Here is a 20,929-nt window from a genome sequence, read left to right as displayed (position 1 = left end):
CCCTTCATCATAGTAGCTTAGTGAGATTTTTTTATAGTCAACTCTTAGAGTTAGTGCACTTTACTATCTCATCCTAAAGTTTACAGCACAGGACACTGTGAAAGTCAAATGTATCTACCTCAAAGTCAAAGGGCAAAGTAAATACTTCTGCAATTCCAACCTGTTATTCTGGAGAGTCTAGTGCCAAGAGTTTTAAAGATTAGTACTTAGAGTTAGGTTCCAAATATCCATATTTAGACATTCACGTGAGATTTTCAAAAGTGCTGAGCATGTTAAAGCTTTCATGGAAAATTGTTTGGCCTAGGTATACAAATATGCATAAACCAATTTGATTTGTAGGGAATAAAGCTAGTTCAGACCTGAAGCCACAGTTGAAACTTCTGGAGCTCATGATACCAGATTCTTAGATATAAAATTATATGCACTTGCAAACAATGAGAGTTGTCATGAGCAGCTCAGTGGCGGAGATGGGTGACATTTCTGAATAATGGTTCCCATCCTTATGCTTCTCTAAACAATGCCTGGAATGTGTTGCCGTCTGTCCATCACTGGAAATAAATTGGCAAATTTACAGTATTGTCACAGCAACTAAAGTGGTTTGAGGGTTGGTGGGTTTGCCTTATAAAGAAAGATTAAAAGATTTGTAGAGATTGGCTAAGGCAGGATGTGTGGAGTTGGTGGAACGGCGAAAGAGACATGATGGCAATCTATAGATGTCTAAACCGAAAAATATAAACACCAAAGGCAAACCCTTGCTCTTAAAGTGAGAGCCACACTGTATAGTGTCTGTGGGGGGGAATCATCCTTCTTCAAAAGAGAGCAGTGTACATTCACCCTTAGTACCTGCTCTTTGCTATGCCATATGTTACGGTGCATAGCATAAGCACACAGAGACCTGGCCAGGCCCCCAAACCACAGCTAGTATGCCTTTGGGAGTGAAGAGTGTCAGAAGTGGACGTCTGCTCCGCAGCCCAGTGCTCCGGGGAGTACAGAGTTGGTATCTTGCCTTGTTAGTATGCTAATTAGGGCAAGAGGTTCCTTGCACTCCTTATCCTCTCCCTTTAGTACCACTCAGTTTTTGTTTAACACAGGGAGAGAAACTATTTATGGTGTTACTAGGTGTAATGTGATTAGAACACAGGCTGTGGAATAGTGGGGAGTGACAAAACCTCATTACTTGGGATACGTGTAATCAGACTAGACCGGGGTTGGCAACCTATGGCACGCATGCCAAAGGCAGCACGCGAGCTGATTTTCAGTGGCACTCACACTGCTTGGGTCCTGGCCACCAGTCCGGGGGCTCTGCATTTTAATTTAATTTTAAATGAAGCTTCTTAAACATTTTAAAAACCTTATTTACTTTACATACAACAATAGTTTAGTTATATATTATAGACTTATAGAAAGAGACCTTCTAAAAACATTAAAATGTATTACTGGCACGCAAAACCTTAAATTAGAGTGAATAAATGAAGACTCGTCACACCACTTCTGAAAGGTTGCCGACCCCTGGACTAGACAAAGCACAAGGAAGTGTATCCTAATGAACAATTCTACAAGGGCAGGGGCAGGGATTAGATGATCTAGAAGGCCTTTCACTGACTAATTTCTCTGAGTCTCAGATAATGCCAAAAAGGAAAAACTAGAATTTGTTTTTTCTGAAATGGAATTCCTCCCTCCGCCCCCAACTCCCAGTACTGTGAAAAAGAAGAGCTCAGTTAGCAGGGAAAAAGTTTTTAGAACATTCAGAAGACAATTGGAATTGAAATCAGAGAGGATAATAACATAGCTGAAGTCCAAATGAATATTTCATAAATGTATTTACAAGGGACTCTAAGCCACTAAATACTAAAAATGACACAGGCTATGTATGCATTATCCTGTACAGACTCAGCAAGGAAAGTCGTTTAATAAGACAAGCTTATGTTAAAATTATAATCAATAAATGCCCACTACAATAAGGGATTTATCCCTGAGTGTTAAAAGAACATAGCCGTAATTTGTATGCAAATGACAATCTGTTGAGAATCTTTTTTTTTTTTTTAAAGGACTGAAAGGGTTACAGAGAAAATCTGGAGGCGAGCATGCCTGAGACACTATTCAGAGAAAGGGAAAGAACAAGAATGCTCAGGAAATTATAAGGCTATCAGCTTGACACTTATAACATGCAAATAAAGAGAAGATATTCTGAAGGGCAAATGAGACACCAGTGTGTGTTCAATAATTTTAGAACTGCAGATAACCAGCATGAATTTTAACAATGAGGATCCTTCATGAGTGTAACCTTCTACTTTATAATTTATTGGAATTATACCCCAATCCTACAATCTGATCCACCCTGACAGACTGCTATGCCTATGTGGAACTCCACTGATTTCCTTAGGGTTCCATTTGGGCATATATTTGCAAGAGCAGGTTAAATTATAGGATTTGAGTCTTTGTTGTTTTGGTTTGACGATCCCATAATGGCTTGAAGAGAGGGGTGTGTGTTTGCACACACATGCACAAAGGAGAGTGCAGGGAGGAACCAGGTAGAGGGAGGTTAATAGGGGGCCTCAAATTTAAACAAAATTGGTAGGAAACTCTGCTACCATGGAAACTGCCACATCCTCAGTGATGTGTTTATATATTTTTTTAAAGTTTGTTATAGAATTTTTAGAACCTTTGCACTGGTGTAATCAAAAGTCAGGGGAAGGAGACAGATACAAAATATTTCAGGGTAGATTCAGCCTTAACTATGAATAACATTTCACTCTTTTGTAAGATCATTTCCCTGCATTTGCAATAAGGTGTGAAATCTGACCATTAATCCCTCATACCATCAAGATCACACTGTATATGCGGGGCAATGTGTAAACCACCATAGACCTTATTTGCTGAAGTGAAAAACCTATTTTATTGATCCTTCCTCAGAAGCTATTCTCTTCAGTTACAGATGAGTGGGGAAGTACACTGGTCTGCCAACCAACCTCTTTATTTAAAGCCTAGTAGAATGGGACTATTGTGCTCTGTCCATGACTATTGAAACAATGTCTCCTAAATGTTCGCATCCCAGGCTTTATCCTTGTCAGTTTTGATAATATGCTGATAGCCGGTGACAGGTGGAGGGAAGCTGCTAGCACACTGGTCACAGAAGTCTGATTCTGAGTTTAACACACTACAGCATTGAAAGTTTCTAAATTCTATGCTATTAATTGCACAAGTAGCGAAGGAAGGTTTTCTTTGTCTCTCAGCATCTCAAAAGTGGCAATCAGTTCAACTGTTCCATGTGATGCACAACCTGATTACTCTGTGAGGTTTACATCTGGTTGCAGAGTCAAGTGTTGCTCTCAGTGAAGCATTTTCAATATACTTTGCAGAGAAAAATCATTCATATTTACACTGAGCTACTAATCTTCAATGCAGAAGAACTGAGACTGGGGAGGATAAACACAGAACCTCGTCAGTTGCGTTTCAGCTAGTGGTGCTTATTGAAATGCTGGAGGAACTTTGAGGTGCAGCTTGTAATATAGATCTATGTTCACCTTGTCAGGCAAAAGCCAGCAGGGGGATTTTGTGTCATTATAATTTTTAATTATTTAAAGTAATTATTAGCCCCAAAGCTGAAGAACTCCATATCTTAAATGTCTGAGTTTGAGGAAACCAAGAGCTCCATAGCATGGTAGCTACATCTGGATCCTAAAGCTCTCCTTGACCACAGTCGATTTGGGTTTAGGCCTCTCTGAGATACAGACACCACACTGGTCATGTTGGTCAGTGACTTCTTTCCAGTGATGGAGTAAAATCAGATGGCCCTGGTGGTTCTTCTAGATTTGTCAGCTGCCCTTCACTACCATTGACCATGAAGTGTTGTTAGTTACTAGGTGGAGTTGTCATGGAGTGGAGTCATTCTTTCTGAGAAATCCCAGGGGATAACTGCTCATTGAAGGCTCCCTATCAGATGTGAGGTTCTATGATGTCATTCCCTCTGGTACCACAGGTGGATGAGGCCATTAGGTTTATGGAGAAATATGGGCTATAGTTCTTCTGTATATGGATGACTCCTGGCTTTGTATTTTCATCTCTGGGGATGGCAGACTGACTTACTCAGTGCTGAATTCAGACTGAAGTTTAGCTGGTCAATCCAAGAAATTAAATTTATGTCCAGTGGAGTAAAGGTAAAACAAACATGCTGATGGTTGTCACTAAAAGGGATCTGAATTGTGACTTGGGGAGTGGAAATTGCTTTCATAAAGCTGAAATTGTTTGGAAACATGTAGTGATATTAACTTACAAAAATGTGCTCTTGTATGTCTGCTGGCTACTAACTATCTTACAGTACACTATGAAAAGGTTACTCTGATTTTTAAGGCTGTGGGTGAAAATCTGTGCTTGCTTACAGTGGTGCAAGTACGGAGTGGATCCATTGAAAATTTGCTATCAATAAGAGCAGGATTTAACCCTGTGTGTCTAAGCAGAAAAGTATACAGGCTCTCCAAGGGTGAAGCAGGCTATTTAGAAAGCTTGCAGGTTTGAGTCTGAAAGGCTTGATCAAAACAGTTCTGTGTCAGAGAGGCTATAGAGAGCCAAATGCATCCTTGATACTATTTAATTAGTTTCAACAGAGTCACACCACAGATGGATTTGGCCTAGCATGTGTGTGGGCTGATTGGTGATAGGGAGCAGGCTAGAGTAACACTAGTATAATAACAAAGGATTGAGTGGTAACCTGTGACTGAACCCAGACCACAGTACCACCATCACTAATCTGCCTGTTAGTGCCAGCAGCCACCAGAGTGGGCAGTCTTATAGGTGAGCTGTACATAATTTTGTACAGACTCCTGGATATTAGTGAAGAAAACTGTGTTCAAAATGCAAAAATCCAGATGTACTTTATTGGGTTATTTCCATGGGAAAAACTTTTTTTTTATACTTAACATCTGTAAGGAATATGACTTATGGTTCCTCTGCCTTGTCTTTGCTGCACCACTAAATATTCAGAGCAACACTCTAAGACCCAAACATCTGCTCTCTCACTATAGTCTTGTCTTTTTTAAATAGCAAAATTCCATACTCAGTGATTATTCAGATTTGCTGTGAGACCTAGATGTTTCAGCCAGTTGTTTTTGGACAAAAAGCTGATTAAATTGTCCAGTGCAGTGAAAACACTGGAAGAAATAGCAAAAATAGAGTGAATGTCAAACAAACAGGTTTGGCACTGCCTTCAAAAGGCCTGACTAAATAAACAGAAATGTGCCTAGACTCTGCAACATGGATACCCGTGTAAAGCAGCAGAAACTGCTACAAATATTGAGTCTTGATAGTCTTTCCAAGTGAAGAACCTGCCTTTGGTGGGGGTGATGGGGGGAGGGATGAACTGAACTAGGTATGAGCCATTGACTAGTAAATAATTTAAAACATTAAAAAATGTGAACTAATATATGTTTGGCTCAGAGACAATTATGGAACTGATGAGATGTAACTGGGCCAGAAAGATTGCAAGACATAATTATGCACTACCCGTGGAAAAGGAGAGAAGGAGTGAGACTTTACTTATATCCCCAAATGTTGACTGCCTTTCCATTGTGATGTTAGCAACATGCATGAATCCAAGGGACACATTTAAAATAACCAACGTTCTTCCTCTTGGGCCACACTGTTCAGTCCCTCTGCACATGGAAACGCTGCTGGTGTGCTGGTTTGCACAGTGCTGCAGCGTTTGAGTTACAAATATAGTGAAGGGGTTGTTTTAAAAGTATCCATGTTGGCATTTTGGAAATGTCAAGATTTTCTTACCTTTTTAAATAGTATCCATTCAAGTAAATGAAGGCCTAATTCTATCTCCCCTCTTCAGGGCTTGTCCACATGGTGGGATAATTCACCCTGCGGGGGGTATGATTTCTAAAGCAACTCGTGTGTTTATATCATAATTACATGTAGGCCCTGCTGGTGTGCACTACAATAATGCCATTTCAAACAGTATTATGTTAAAGTGCACTAGAGAACCTCTAGTGTGTACCAGAAGTGTCTGCATCAATCAATTAACATGCAACACGTTAGTGCTCTTTAGAAATCACACTTCTGTAGGCTGCATTATCCTACCATACACACAAGCCCTTAAATTGAGTCAAGTAGTCCCACTGAAAACAATTGTTCTACTCATGGAATAAGGGACTACTCAATGAGAGTAAGGGAGGCAGAATTAAATCCTAAATGTATTATTACATCATCATGTTTTTCAAGTCACATAAATATCATGGAGGATATAAGAGAGACAAGGCAGGTGAGGTAATATCATTGATTGGACCAACTTCTGTAGGTGAGAGAGATGAACTTACACAGACCTGAAGAAGAGCTCTGTGTGGCTCAAAAGCTTGTCTCTGCCCAACAGAAGTTGGTCCAGTCAAACATTGTCTCACCCACCTTGTGTCTCAAATATCCTGGGACTGACATAGCTACAACTGCACTGCATATATGGAAAATATTTGCAGTTTATAAGGATGGCTATCGTAGGGTTTTAATTAAAGAAGCACTTACGAGTCTGGCACAGCATTCCTATCCATCCTTCAGAGCATGCACAGACACTGGGGCCTATACATTCTCCACCATTCAGACACTTCTGCAGACAAACCGCTGAAAAGAGCAACATGAAAAGCATGCAAATGAGAAGATCCATGAATGTACTCATGTGCATGAGTTGTTTTGCTTCACATAATTATTTTCAAAATGGTGGAATCTCAAAGAATGTAATGAGTCTTCTTCACAAGGTAATTAGCATTTTGAATTTCTGTGCTATTACCTCCCTCCAGAGAGAGTTCTCTCAGAGTGAACTAGGACCAAGAACTAGCTCAAGTACCCATGGCACCAACAAATTAAAGTACTCCTTTCTGTATGATATATGGTACACCCATATAAGATGTTATAAATAAATAGGGTGTAATGTTCATTTACATCACAACACAGCTTAAGTGACATTTGTCACTAAGATTATTTTATATGTATGTGTGTATATAATATATATATAATACATTATGATTCTCTGTGTGTATGTGTATGTATATATGTATACACTGAGAAGAAATGATCAATATTACACTTTAGGAACAGTGCTGAAATTAACATTGTGCTGATTCCCAAGCCTTATCCATCATCAGTACTCCTAGGGTGAAAAAGGCAATACATTAATCCATCTCCCATACAGTGTGTCATCTTGATCTTAAATTTATTCAGCTTATCCGCCAACATCATGGTAATGAATAACTATGTAAGAGAAAAAATTCCCTGAAACATTTTAAGATAAGGTGATTTTTTTAATTGCATTTTTATGTAAACTGCAGTGAGATGTGGTAGGCTTAGTGTAAGAATATATCAGTCTCAGAATTATGCACTGCAATGCATCTGATGACCTTGAAAGTATATCAGTTTGGAAGGCTTTACTACAGGCTTTAAATAGTCATGTATTTTGAAATATAGGACATTTCTCTGTAAAATATAACAAAATATGTGTAGCTGGTATGACCTAAAATCAATACTTCAAGTTTAATCCCATAAAAATGAGTTTCCATAAAAATATGCATAACAGACAGCTGCATGAGATAAAGCCTTGGTTCCCCTCACCTTCCTTTTTTTTTTGTAAATATCAAATATTTATGTCATTTTGTATTACCTTTACATAAAACTGTTTTTCTTTGTAAAATGCTGAACTAGCAAAACAAGGTCTATTCACTGTATTGTTTTCTAATATTCAAAATGATGACAATTCATTCTGACTGGCCTATGTACTACACAATATTGTGTTTGATGGGAGGCAGAGATACTTACGTTTATTACATCGCTTGTCCCTCCAACCAGATGGGCAGTCACAGACATCTGGGCTTACACATTTCCCTCCATTCATGCACAGGGGATCACAGATACCTGCAGTTACATATTAAATAAGGAGCATGGTTGATGGCACGTATTCAGACAGACTTTACTTCACTATTTACATCATTTCATAAGGTTAAGTTGTTGTAATTAAAAACAAAAAGTAATTGGGATGTGAAAGTCTTAAACTCTGGGGCTTGCTATCTTCTATAAATCCTTTTAAAATTTGCTGAGCTCCATTGTGCAAAAAGCCTTTCAAGAAGCCTTCAGGAAGAGTTGCCTCAATGGAGAAATGAGAGAGGCATTAATTACGATTCTTGAAAAAGCAAACAAGAAATCTTCTGTGGCAGCTGCAGACAGACCAGTACCACTTATTACTGTTGATTGCCAAATTCTTGTTAAAGCTTTCACCTCTTGATTGGAAAACATGTTCTCAGACATTCATCTGGTTCAGAAAGGACTTGAAGAGAATAGATTAACTTCAGATAATTTCAGGAAAACTTTTTAGTATTTTATCAATCAAGGCTAAAGACAAGATGAGGCTGTATTCCCATCTGTTTTGAAATATGGCAAAATTGTTGCACAACAAGTTCAAATATTTAGTTTTCACTAAATGTATGCATGTGATAAAGACACATCTTTATCTTGCTGCCAATCAGGATGAACTGTATAATTTTGACACCCCCCCTTTTTTTTTAAACCGTGGAGTTTTCCAAATCCTACTTTTCTGTATTTTTTCTGCTGAGCTCTAGAACCTCTAAATCACATGGCATTTCAAACTCCTGCTACCACACAGAATTTTGCAAATGGTGTGTTTGATTTAGATATTAATGCTGTGGTCATATGCTGACCAACATGCTTTGAGACCTTGCGCAAATTATGCGATACACAAAATGGAATGTAAGTGCTTTGGCACGTCCTGTGCAACAGCCTTGCCATCTAATGGGTTACAACTAAACCACTCAAATTGCTACAAAGAACAGGAATCTTTACTGTCTCTGGTCGAGGATGAAGTCATGGAAAAATCCTCCAAGCAAGAATATTGCAACTGTTTACAAGAAAATAGTGTCCAAAACACAGTAATGCATCTTGCAATAGAAGGGAAACATCCATCTGTTCCTCTCAGGCTTGCCTCTGGTATTTTCTGATTGTTTGGGAAGCTAATGCTACCTGTGTCTCTGGGACCCTAAACTGGGCACACTGCTTCAATGGCTCTTCATACCTGGTCACTTGTTCCATTTCTTACACTTGTCTGCAGATGCAGCCATACTAGTAGTCTTCTCTTTGTGCTTCTGCACTGATCTTAGTTGCCTCCTAGCCTTTGATATTACTCTGTGCCAAGGGAACAGATCTCTTAGCACAGGGATCTGCTCTCAGGTGAATCAAGGTTACCTGCTGGCTGGGTAAAATTCAAAGTGGTAGGGACCAAGCCCTTAAACGGTTGCTCTTCTCTTTCCTTTCCCCTCCACCCTCTCTGTCTTTTACTACAGTCATGGTCCATGGTCATTTTGAGAGGGAGGGGAAAGTCAAGGGGTAGGGGTAACAGTGAGTCAGCATTCTTGGTAAAATACCAACAGGTGTTGCAACCGGTAGTCATAACCAGGGTGAGTTCAGGATGCAATGACAACAAAAACTTAATTCCTTTGGTGTTTGTGTGTTTTGTTTGCTTCATGTCTCTCCTGTAGCAGTCTTGTAACCTAAATTCTTGTACTGTATTATAATTAAGTCACTTATTAATCTAATTATAAAATATTTTAGCGGGTTAGAATTTAGTAGAGAGGAGCTCAAAATCTGACTCCGGGTTTCACACACCTCTAATTTGGTGGCATTTAGCTTGCTACAAAGAGAGAGTCACGCAGCAAAATCTTTATTTTTGATTCCAGGACACTAAACTGTTCCCCCAAAGTTTACAGCAGTGAGATCCAGGGTTTGGTTTGGGGCCATCTATAAAAGTTAGATCGTCTGTACTTGTGTGACCCTAAGAGCATCCCTATGCCAGAAGGCAAGAGGCTCGCTGGTGTCCAGCAATGAGTTTCAGCTGGCCTGACTAGTCCAGTGTACCTAATTCACTGTTGTCAGAAGCTGATTCTAAAAGGTGTCATGAAAGGTATCAAATGCAAACTGATAATATGCTGGCCATTATTATTATTGTGTGGTGCATGTACGGGGGATGTATGGAAAAGTACAAAAATGTGCTGAAAATGATGTTCTTAAAATATGTGGCAGGCAGGGCATAAATTACCCCTTCCTAGACAGAGGACTGTGGTTCTGCCCGCTTGAGTCTCTCTCCTATGCAAATCAAACCAGGGGTGGCCAAAGACAATGGGTATTGGAGAGTGCAGGAAGATCATTTGCATTGTAAAAAATCACCAGTAGGAGAGGAACCAACATGGAATTTACACCAGATAGCCTGACATCTACACCCAGCAGGGGAAAGGTACTTTATCTGGGGACATGGTTCAGAGGAAAACATTTCAAAGGTTCACTAAACTATGAAAAACGGACCAGGGTGAACCTGTGAATTATCCTTCACCTAAGGAGTCCAAGAAACCAAGCAAAAAGTCTCGCCAGTAAGGCTGGAAGAAAGACTATGGTGAGAAAAACTGCTTTGAACAAAAGACTAGTTTGTTAAGATGAGTTTTATTCTTAGAAGGGTATTTTTACTTTTGTTTGTTTGTAACCATTTCTATCCTTATTTCTTGCTTCTGCACTGATCTTAGTTGCCTCCTAGCCTTTGATATTACTCTGTGCCAAGGGAACAGATCTCTTAGCACAGGGATCTGCTCTCAGGTGAATCAAGGTTACCTGCTGGCTGGGTAAAATTCAAAGTGGTAGGGACCAAGCCCTTAAACGGTTGCTCTTCTCTTTCCTTTCCCCTCCACCCTCTCTGTCTTTTACTACAGTCATGGTCCATGGTCATCAAGGTTATCATGGTCCAAGGTTATCAAATCTTATAACGAGTCTAATATGAGACAACTTGCTCTTGGTATCACTTAAACCTATGTCTTTTTGTTAATAAACTTGTTTTACTTTTACCATAAACCAACTCAGGGCTTGGACTGAAGTGGAGGGTTTGTCAACCCCAGTTATGTTCATAAGCTGCTGCGTATTGTCACTTTAAAGGAGTAGTGAACTTGATAAGGTTTTGTGGGTTTTACAGAAAGAGGGCTGAGCATAGCAGAGAAGGATGTCACTGACGAACTGGAATTCACTGATTGTTACCTGCTAGGCATGGTTTAGACTGGCAGAGTCTTGAAGAGTTTGCTGGCAAGGCAGACAAGATGGAGTGTTTCTGAGGCTGAGAGGGTCACAGTGGATCTGGGAACCCCAGCAGTCAGTCACGCCGTGCAATTTCTAGACATCACAGGCTCTTGAAGATCCTCCTCCCACCCCCACCCCTCAAAAAGCCATGAAAGAGGGTGGTAACTAAAAGCATTGTAGAAAGAATTTAAGCAGAGCTCTGTCAAAGTTTACTAACTACTTTTTCTTTCACCATATACCAAGAATCACACTCTAGCAGGTACTTTCTAGGTTAGGTTACTTGTCATAGATGTTATGTGGTGATAACCATATTTGTCCACGTTTTATTCCAATACATACCTCCTTTAGTTTCCTTAAAAATTAATTGATAACTATTTCCTTACTTTTCAATGAGAATACAACAATAAGCTCTCAGGTTGTTATTTTTTTCCTCCTTCCAGACCTTCCACTCCTTATGTAGGTAACAGCAGGAATCCAAGGGAGTTCAGGTGTAAATTAAGTCAGTGGGAGTTTGATTTGAGTAAAGGCTGAAAGTTCAGGGCCAAATATATTCTGACATCACACTTCTAACTTTATGTTCATGTGTGTGCTCTCCCCCCCGATAGCAATCTCACAAGGAATCTGTATGTAAATGAAGATAACTTTCTTTCCCCTTCCATTGATGCTTCTGCCTCACTTTCCCTTCCCTTAACTTTCTTAGGCCTGGTCTACCCTGGGGGGGGGGGGAATCGATCTAAGTTACGCAACTTCAGCTGCGTGAATAATATAGCTGAAGTCGACGTACTTAGACCTACTCACCGTGGTGTCTTCACTGCGGTGAGTTGACTGCTGCCACTCCCCTGTTGACTCTGCCTGTGTCTCTTGCGGCGGTGGAGTACAGGAGTTGACGGGACAGCACCTGGAGTTTGATTTATCGCGTCTAGAGTAGACGCGATAAATCGACCCCTGCTGGATCGATTGCTGCCCGCCGATCTGGTGGGTAGTGTAGACATACCTTGAACTAGAATTCTATTTTCATGCCCATTAGGCAGAATTAAACATTTATTAATTTTAACTAGTTTTGATCTTTCTTAGTCCCACCCCATGACCTCTGTGGAAGAGCGCCAATTTCAAAACAGCGAGCAAAAAAATTACAGCATCTCATAGGGAAACTAAATAAATGATCAGGCACTAGGGAGCAAACTGAATTATCCTGATCCTCTTGGGCACTAATATGAAAAGACTCAGTTTTTCTTTTTTCTTACAAAAGGTCTAACACTCTGACCCACAGACAGTGGGGTTTGTTGGCTTTACATCTGCATTAGGAACCAGCCTTTACTTTACAATTGCCATCCTAGATGTGCAAGCTCCTGAATGTAATTGTCACAAGAAACTTTGCATTCTGTTTCTCGTTCATTTTAATCAAAAAGGGTATATTGCTATTAGAGGAAAACACCCTGTATTATAACAATATCCTGAACACAGGGCAAATGGCAATCAATAAGTAAGACTCTGGGCTTGATCCTGCTGCCACTGAAGTCAATAGGAAAACTCTCATGCTTCTCTGTGAGAGCAGAAGCACAGAAACCCCGCAGTAAGGTTATCAAATCTTATAACGAGTCTAATATGAGACAACTTGCTGGCAATGCAGGGCACTGTTATCAGACCTAATAGCCCACTGCCATGTTCTTTATGGAACGTTAGGTTTACTAAGGTTAAGATAAACCTTTATTGGAGCTGATCATTCCGGTTTGGAAAAAGGGATGATCACATGTAACATCTCAGGTGAAGAGTGATTTTAGTGGAGCAAGAAATATCAATGTAGGAATTAAAATCACAGACACGAACAATGCTCACACCATCACACTGATATAGACAGTTCTTTTTTCTGTATAGTCACAGGTTGCCAGAACAAGCAAGATGATACACAGGAACTCTGTTCCCTGTAACAGCTATTCCTCTCCTGCAGCATAAGTGCCAGCTGACTGTATATACTTACCACCAACAACTTCCATTATCCCTTTTTAAAACTCAACCTCTATAGCAGCTCCCTTAAAATGTAACACTACCAAGCAAAATATTCCTGCTATGCAAAGTCAAAGGAGCCCTGAGGCAAAGTTAAGCCCAGGGCATGCTTCCCTACAGCTGCAGCTGATATAAGTAACCCAGAATATCTATCTGTTCAAACAGTCACAGTATTAGTCAGTGATAACTAATAATTCCTGATCAATTTGAAGTTAGTAATAGAAATCAATTGTTGCCCGTAGAATCTGACTGGAGGTGTGAAGGAGCAGACAGAAAACTCTTCATGCTGAACCTAACACAGTAGGTTGAGAACTTCTGATACATTCACCCCATTACACCTTGTATCCTCTTCATTGTTTATATCCCCTTCTGATTACAGTGTTACTCAAATAGCCCAGACTGTAAAGCTACCCTAAGAAACTAGAGTTTCGTTATGATAGAGACAAAATTAAATCAGTTCCCTGAAATCTTGACAATGACAAACCCTTTAAATGTAGGATGTTTTAGGAGAACACTGCAGCAACTGAAGGACTGGGCACTAGCCTTTCCCGAAAATGATCATGCAGAGCCTATTTAGCTCTTGTACAGTAATTACTGTCATCACCGGTCCCGAATCAAGTTGGTAATAAGGAGACAGAGCACTGCACAACTGGGGCTACGTCTACACTACCCGCCCGTGTCGGCGGGTAGTCGATTTCGATTTCGATCGATATATATCTCATCTCGGCGATATGCCATCCCCGATCCGATCTTTTCTATCGATCGATTCGAACTCCGCCCGACGTGCGGCGGCGGCGGCGCACATCATGGAAGAGCCCGTGACGGCGCGCAGCGTGAGGAGATGGGTAAGTTTAATATATAAAGACTTCAGCTTCTCGTACGTTCGTCTATGAAGTTGCGTATCTTTATGTATTTTTCCCAGAGAGATACTTTTCAAGACAACTTTGGGTTTCTTTGCCCTGCAGAGGCTGAGAAAATTGACCTGAATGATACATCCCACTTCTAGATGGAAGGCAGAAAGTAATCCCAAGCAATAATGTCTATTCTGGCAGGCCAAGCAAATGTGTCAGGATATATCTTACAGGTGATGCTTACAGAAGAATGAATGTAAGTGGTAAGGGGGCAGGACAACACCCATTTTGAAATGCACACTTAAAATAATTCCTTTAAATCAGAGTCATAAATCTGCTTTTTTAAAAAACATGATTTATAAATCTGTAAACAATGACAGTTCATTAAAACTGTCAATTTGGTTTTCAGGTGGCTTCTTTAGGAACTCTTAGTGCACTTTTATCTTTCTGGTTACTTTTCTATTGTTTTGGGGAGCAGGGGGTTTGACTGGTCACAGTGTAGCCTCTTGCACCTGTGATTTTAATGTGTTTCCCCATTTCTGCTTAGTTTTTATCTTGATTTGCTACAGCAGCCGCAAAAACAAGGAGTGAGAACAGAAGAGGCATTCCAGTAAGACTACGTAGTGTGGGACAGCTTCAAAAATAACTCTGATGTCACAGACTAGTCTTGTCAAGAAATGCAGATGGAAGCAAAGAACTCAAGTGTGTGTGTGTGTGTGTGGGGGGGGGGGAATGACACCAACATATCTGAATGTCGTGGGGATCAATATTAAAACTGGAACTTTGAGTTCTTTGGGTATGAGTATCACATGCATTGCCTGTTACTAGAAAAACTGGAGAGAGTGTCTGTTCTGGTAACAAGAATATCTTAGTGGTGTCACCTTGAATTTCACAGAAATAACACTGTCCTTTTCCCTATGAGAGGAATTGAAAGGCCAAATCTCAGTTGGGGTAAGTTGGCATGGCTCCATTGACCAGCTGAGGATCTGGCTCACAGTCTCTCTAGATAAGTCTCTCTCAGGTAAGCTGCCCAAATGAAGCATTTTCCTGATTTCAGTGAGGAAAGCCTTGGCTGGATGCCTCCTTACTCCAAATACAGCCTTGAGCTGGTTGCATGCCATTTTTGCCTTTGAATCTGCCAAAACTGGTGTGTTTTGGCCATCATGTCATTATTTTGGATTTACTGTCCTGACACTAACTGAAGTCCAGTTCAGGTAAAAGTGTCATTGTTCCCTTTAGTGGCTATACCAGCTGATGCTCAGCAGATCACTAGGTAGACAGACATAACAATATATCTGTCTCTACGAAGGTCCCAATGCAAACAGCCCTCAAGAACATGTTATGGATTTGAGACTGAGGACTTTTGTCCCTTTATTCCTCTGAAGGGTAGCATAGCCCTAGTTTTGCACAAGTCTTAAGTTTTAGATGTATGTGTGGCTGAGCTTTTTTATGCACATTGATTTGGCTTTGTAAATAAGATAACTAATTTTATGCCTAAATAATGTAAAAAAACAAACTCAGTTCTACCTTGGGATGGTGGGGCCACAATATGAATGTAAAACCACACAAATCTTGTGGTATAAAGATTTCCTTTTATGGACCCAACATGGTCATACCATTCAGACGAGCATCCAAACTCTTGGATGCTCATCGAAATCAAACCCTTGTGAGGACTGTGCATCGCTAGTTCTAGCCTTGCATGTCTTCCTGACAGAGCTGCTAACCACTTTCTCAATAAATTATCTTTCTGTATGGTGAAAATAATCTTGTGGAAAGCTCGAAGGGATGCACTCCAGGAGAACAAATTGCTACAAGACACAGCAGCAGCTGCAAATGTAATTGGGATGGGTGTGTTGACAGTTGTTTGCATCCATAATATCCTCATCCTTCTACACAGCTGTGGTGATGTGTTACACCTAGCTGGTGCTAGAGCCACACTGATCTGTGCTATATAAATATGATTATTTGAAATACAAACATTATGGATTAGAAAAATGTAAAGTAAATGAACAGCTGTATGACCCTGGAGCTTTCCTTTAATTGTATTATGCCTTTAGTTCTGGAATATAGCCAAATATATTGACGGATAATTTTAGAGATATTTAACTAGGAAACCGTCCCTATCTAATGAGATACTGAATGACCAAGGTGATGCAGTGGAAACCTGGACCAGGAAGAGAAATGAGCATTCATGTCAATATATTATGTATTGAAAGCCTGTTGCATATTTGTCAACGTTCTCAGGTCAGTAATTGTAGTTTGTTACCTGGCAAGGCTGACCATGCTCTGTCTCTAGCAGTCTCCTTCTGAGGCAGACAAGTTGATTTCCAGGTAGCTTACTGTGTGCAAAGCTCTTGAATGAAAACTTACACCTAGGTCTTGTCTGCTCTGCTGGATATTAATAATCCCATGGTCATTTTAATAGGGGTAGGGGATTTTCCCCTAACATTCCATGTCCCTTATTCTTCAGTATACTAATTGTCTGCTTACCAGCTGGCAGTTTCCCTCAAGGTATTTTCGTTTCAGTGGTAATGGGCTGCCTATATGTATGTAGTTTATGTTATGTTACGCGATCCTTCAGAACGAAAGGCACTGTATACATAGTGTGTGTATGTGCCGATGCACATTTGTAAATTATATATCTATTGATTTTAAATTGATTGTTGGCAGCTCCTAGTGGAATGATAGAGGTTATGGGCAAAAAAAATCGTACTTACACTGTTGCAAATTGCATTGACTTCAGTGTCATTGCATCACTGTATCTTAAGTAGAATACAGTGATACTTATTCTAACTTTGCAGCCTTTTAATGCATAATATGTGGAATATCAAGGTGTATTCTCTGCACAGCTTTTATTCCCATTTTGTGATAAGTCTTAGGTTTGGAGAAAATTTCCCTTCATTGTAGACTTTATATTTCATTAAGTCATTGAGGCATTGTAGAAATATGTATATAATTTGTTTTGTTTAGCAGCTTTCTTGTCATGCATGAATAAGAGGTGACAGAAGATTCTCCTATACATTTATGTTTTCCTCTGTTGATTGGTTTTGCAGCTTTTGTGTGTACATTATGACCAGTCAGTTAGAAATGTTTTCATTGCTGTGAGTGGGCTAAGCCTTTGTTGATGCTTGCTGCAACTTAATTTATTTTCTTCTGTGCAAAGAAAGAGAAAATACAGGCAATTTTGACCTCTGGTAGGTACAGCATGAGTATAGGAAGTTTTATTGTCTTTAATATGTTTTCTCTGTTATGCTTTCACTTTAAGAATAAATGGGCTTGGTTAGAAAGAGCTATGTGGTAACTGGTGACAATTAAAGCTGATCATAGCCTTCAAAGAGAAAGCAGAGTGCAGACACTGTCCTGTTTAGGCAATCAGGTTTGCTGGTTTTATTTGCAAACATTGGATCAAATTCTGGAGTCCTCACTCAAGTAAAATTCACATACAAGTCAGTGGATGTTTTGCCTGTAGAATGAGTAAACACTGAGTAAGGATTTGGGCCTATTATTCAGTATATGCTTTAAGTGGATTCTTGCACACATTGATATATACAGATTAAGGGACAGCTTCCTCCTGTAGATGCTCAGAATTCCTATTAAAGTCAATGTAAACCACCACATCTGTACATCTGAGAACAAAATGTCACCTTTTAGTAAGGGCTTTGCCACACACTGTGAATAAGGGGCAGCACATAGTATTGCTGCCCCAAGAAAAGACAGGAACAAGATTGTGAGCTTCAGATGCAAACTGGTCCCAGTTCTCTTCTTTGCTCTGAGGAATCCTATTTCTGGCTCCCCTCCGCCCACATCAGTGGCAATGATCCCCTCCACCCACATTCCCCTCCCTTCCACCCACATTAGTGGCAATGATTGTTCCCCTCCCTCCTAGCAGCACTGCAGAGATTGTTCTCCCTCTTGTGCTGTGACCAATGATAGGAGTATCTGGGACAAGGGAGTAGGATGGTCCCTTATGCTAATTTACTCTCCTGCATAGGCATGAAGGAGGAGTCACAACTGAGCCCCCCATTTCCTTTTCCTCTGTCCCAGTGACACAGTGTTCAGTCAGTTGTGCCTAATGAATGGAGATATTCCTGACAATATATTACAAATTGTCAAAAAAAATGACTTGGTGCAGGTATAATTTGATAAACTACCTGCTTCTACAATCTATAGGGCTCCCATTTACAGAAGCCCACGTGGAAAGGATGGGATAAGATAAATGAGTGATTTGCACAATATTACAGTGGTTGGCAAAAAGCTATTTCACAAACCCAGAAGTTCACATTTCCAAATTAGTTTGCCTCTAGCTCTCAGACAAGCAACATCCTCCTGGTATCAAGAGGGGAGGAAAGCAAAGTTGGAAGAATAACACTGAGTTATATTATGTTGTATGCAGTGTTTTGACAATAAATCCTGCCTGTAGGAACTATTAGAGTGGGAAAAAAAGTTGTCTACAAAGACTGGGACCCAAACGTGCAAAGACCCAACTTCAGTGTGATGACTCAGGTGGTTATGGGTTTGCAGAGTTGAGCCCCAATTTTTCTACCAGACTTTTGGGGTGTCTCTATATTTTTTAAAACCTGTCTGTCCAACCAGCTACCTAGATTTGACAAGTGGCAACATGATGTACTGCTAAGAGAGATATTAGGGTTCGGGTTGCTAATTTGTTGGGAATTCCCAGGGTAGGGGTGGAAGAATGTTGTGTTGTTCTCAGATGATCTTTGCTTGCTGATGAGCTCCAGAGGGAGCTGTCCCCTTTTTTTGGTTCAGAAAGGAAAATGCCAGAAGTGAATTAGAAGGTAGCTTAAAAAGGATAAATGGAAATCTCTCTTTAAAGAAAAAATAGAGGATCAAGCCTTTTATTGGTTTTAATCACGTTAGCATTATTTTTAAAGTAAGCGATCCAAAACATAGGTAATAAATATCTGGAATCCTACAACATTTTCATTACTGTTCATTTCAGTAAGGTGTCAGTATGAATAGAGTGTTTAAAGCCCCCAGAAAGGAAGTGAAGTTCCAAGATTGTTTTTACTTGGCACTTTCCTTAAAGGGAAATAGAACAAAGCATGAGTTGCTTTTCTTTATTATTGAAGCAGCTGTAAGTTTGTTTGATGTAAAGCCGATCACGAAAGATATTTTATTTAAAGGAACTGCCGGCGTTTCAGTCTTTATAGTGAGTAAGACTGATTGTACAGAATGGAATTCTCTTCCAGTGAGAATACAAAGTTGTTACAGTTACTGATGCATAACTGTACATTTTGTTGTCAGGTCTGACATTTCCTCAGTCTGTTTGTGGGCGTCTGGTTTGCATAATCACTCTGCGGTTGTCAGTAAACACAGGTGCAAATCCCTGTATTTCAGCTTTCAGCCAATCAGAACTGTGTGATTTACATAACTGTTGTCTGCTTAGACAAAGAACAAACACACACTTGCAACTTGAATGTCTTTCTTTTTAAATTAAGGCAACAAGAAAGAAAAAGTCAGAATGATGGAGGCATGGTGCATCCTCTCTGTTTAACAAAATGGTAACTGTCAGGCAGACTCGTTTAGAAATGCAAAGGTGTAGCACTCAGGAAGTGAAATAATAAATTAGGTAACTATTCAAGCCATAAATAAACTTGCATTCAATTTGCAAATATGTCCGCTCTGATTGGCTGCTATGTTCCCTCTCCTCTCATTGCTCCCTTTTACGGAAAATTTGAAGCTGCCAGCAATAAATAAGGCCACTTCCTTCTCAGTTCTTCGCCTGAAATATTGACAAGAAAAGGAAAAATGCCCCAAAACAGCGAAAACAGGGTGTGGAGGTGCCCAGAGGGAAAGTGTTCTCAACGCAACACTGTTTGGACTCATTTTCATCTTTGCCTCCAACCTTTCTTCTCTGCAGACCAGCAAGACCCTTGATTACATCACAAGAATACTGACTTCCCCAGCTTCTTTCAGTTATGAAGCGTGTGTGTGAGGGGAGCTTTAGTGAGCACCAGAAAAGGGAAAGGCAGAAGAAGGGGAAATGAAGCAATTTAATTTACATTCCAGCCCATTTAATTTGTTTTAGGGTTGTCTTTTTGCAGCTTTCTCTTATCTTACATTTACATTTTGACCGTTTAATTTAAAAAATTCAGTGGCATTTTTTCAGCATCTTGGTAATAATGGTACACTGGGTTAATGAACATCTTCGCTGCCAGCCTTAGAGTTTGTTCATTTGGGAGATGGTGGTTATCTAATCAGCAGGGAACTTCTTCAAGCTGCCATTTAAATAATTTGATTTAGAACCCTACTGTATATTCATCTTGCTGGACACTGACATGTTTCAACTGATACAAATAATATTTCCTCCTAAAATACCCCAGGTAGTTACTCACTACACACAGACTAAGGGTAGGATATCCTTTTCATATTAGTGTGGCACTGGTGTAATTCTAATGGAACACTTCCTGATTTGCACTGGTGTAAGAGAAAGAATAAGGTCCTAGGAATAGATCTACTCTGAGAACTTGGGAGAAAACACATTAGAAGCCTGGAAGAGTTTAACGTAACTCTGTTAGTTTATATTAAGGCTGTAAGGCATAATTAAAAGGACCTGATAGCATGATATCCAATGGATGGTTTTCTTTTAGAAATTCTGGTGATGTCATAATTCTTAATTTTGGTTGAACTATCTTAGCACCAATCAATGTGTTCTCACATATTCCAAAAGAACTGATGGCATTTAAGCCAGCAAGCAGGCAATTCTCTCACCTTGCACAACTGACTTCAAACTGACACATATGTAGGTCTTGATAGTCTGCAATTGGGAATTGTTACATCACTAACCCCTCAATTAACGTATTGTCTAGTAACTCATTACAGCCTTTCTATTGCCATATAGTATTCCTTTCCCCTCATTCTCTGTGTGAGGATATCCACTGGCTCTGTGCAATTACTATAGCAAGTAATAAATCCTGAAAGAAATAATAAATCCTCACCCAGGGCAC

General features: G+C 39.9%; 1 protein-coding gene across 1 annotated transcript in view; it reads right to left on the bottom strand.

Annotated features, from left to right (window-relative positions):
- The window catches only part of LOC120374201 (von Willebrand factor D and EGF domain-containing protein-like), a 240,959-nt gene that overhangs the window by 7,566 nt on the left and 212,464 nt on the right, over window positions 1-20,929 (bottom strand). The window contains exons 27-28 of the mRNA XM_039493496.1: window positions 7,801-7,896; window positions 6,517-6,612 (exon numbers count right to left, since the gene is read on the bottom strand). Coding sequence (XP_039349430.1) covers window positions 6,517-6,612; window positions 7,801-7,896 — 192 coding nt within the window. The remainder of the gene's footprint in view (window positions 1-6,516; window positions 6,613-7,800; window positions 7,897-20,929) is intronic.

The sequence above is a fragment of the Mauremys reevesii genome, linkage group 11 (assembly GCF_016161935.1).
Source record: "Mauremys reevesii isolate NIE-2019 linkage group 11, ASM1616193v1, whole genome shotgun sequence".
Classification (NCBI taxonomy): Eukaryota; Metazoa; Chordata; order Testudines; family Geoemydidae; genus Mauremys; species Mauremys reevesii.
Note: the sequence above shows the minus strand (reverse complement) of the source record. Positions and strands in the feature narration are given on the sequence as shown.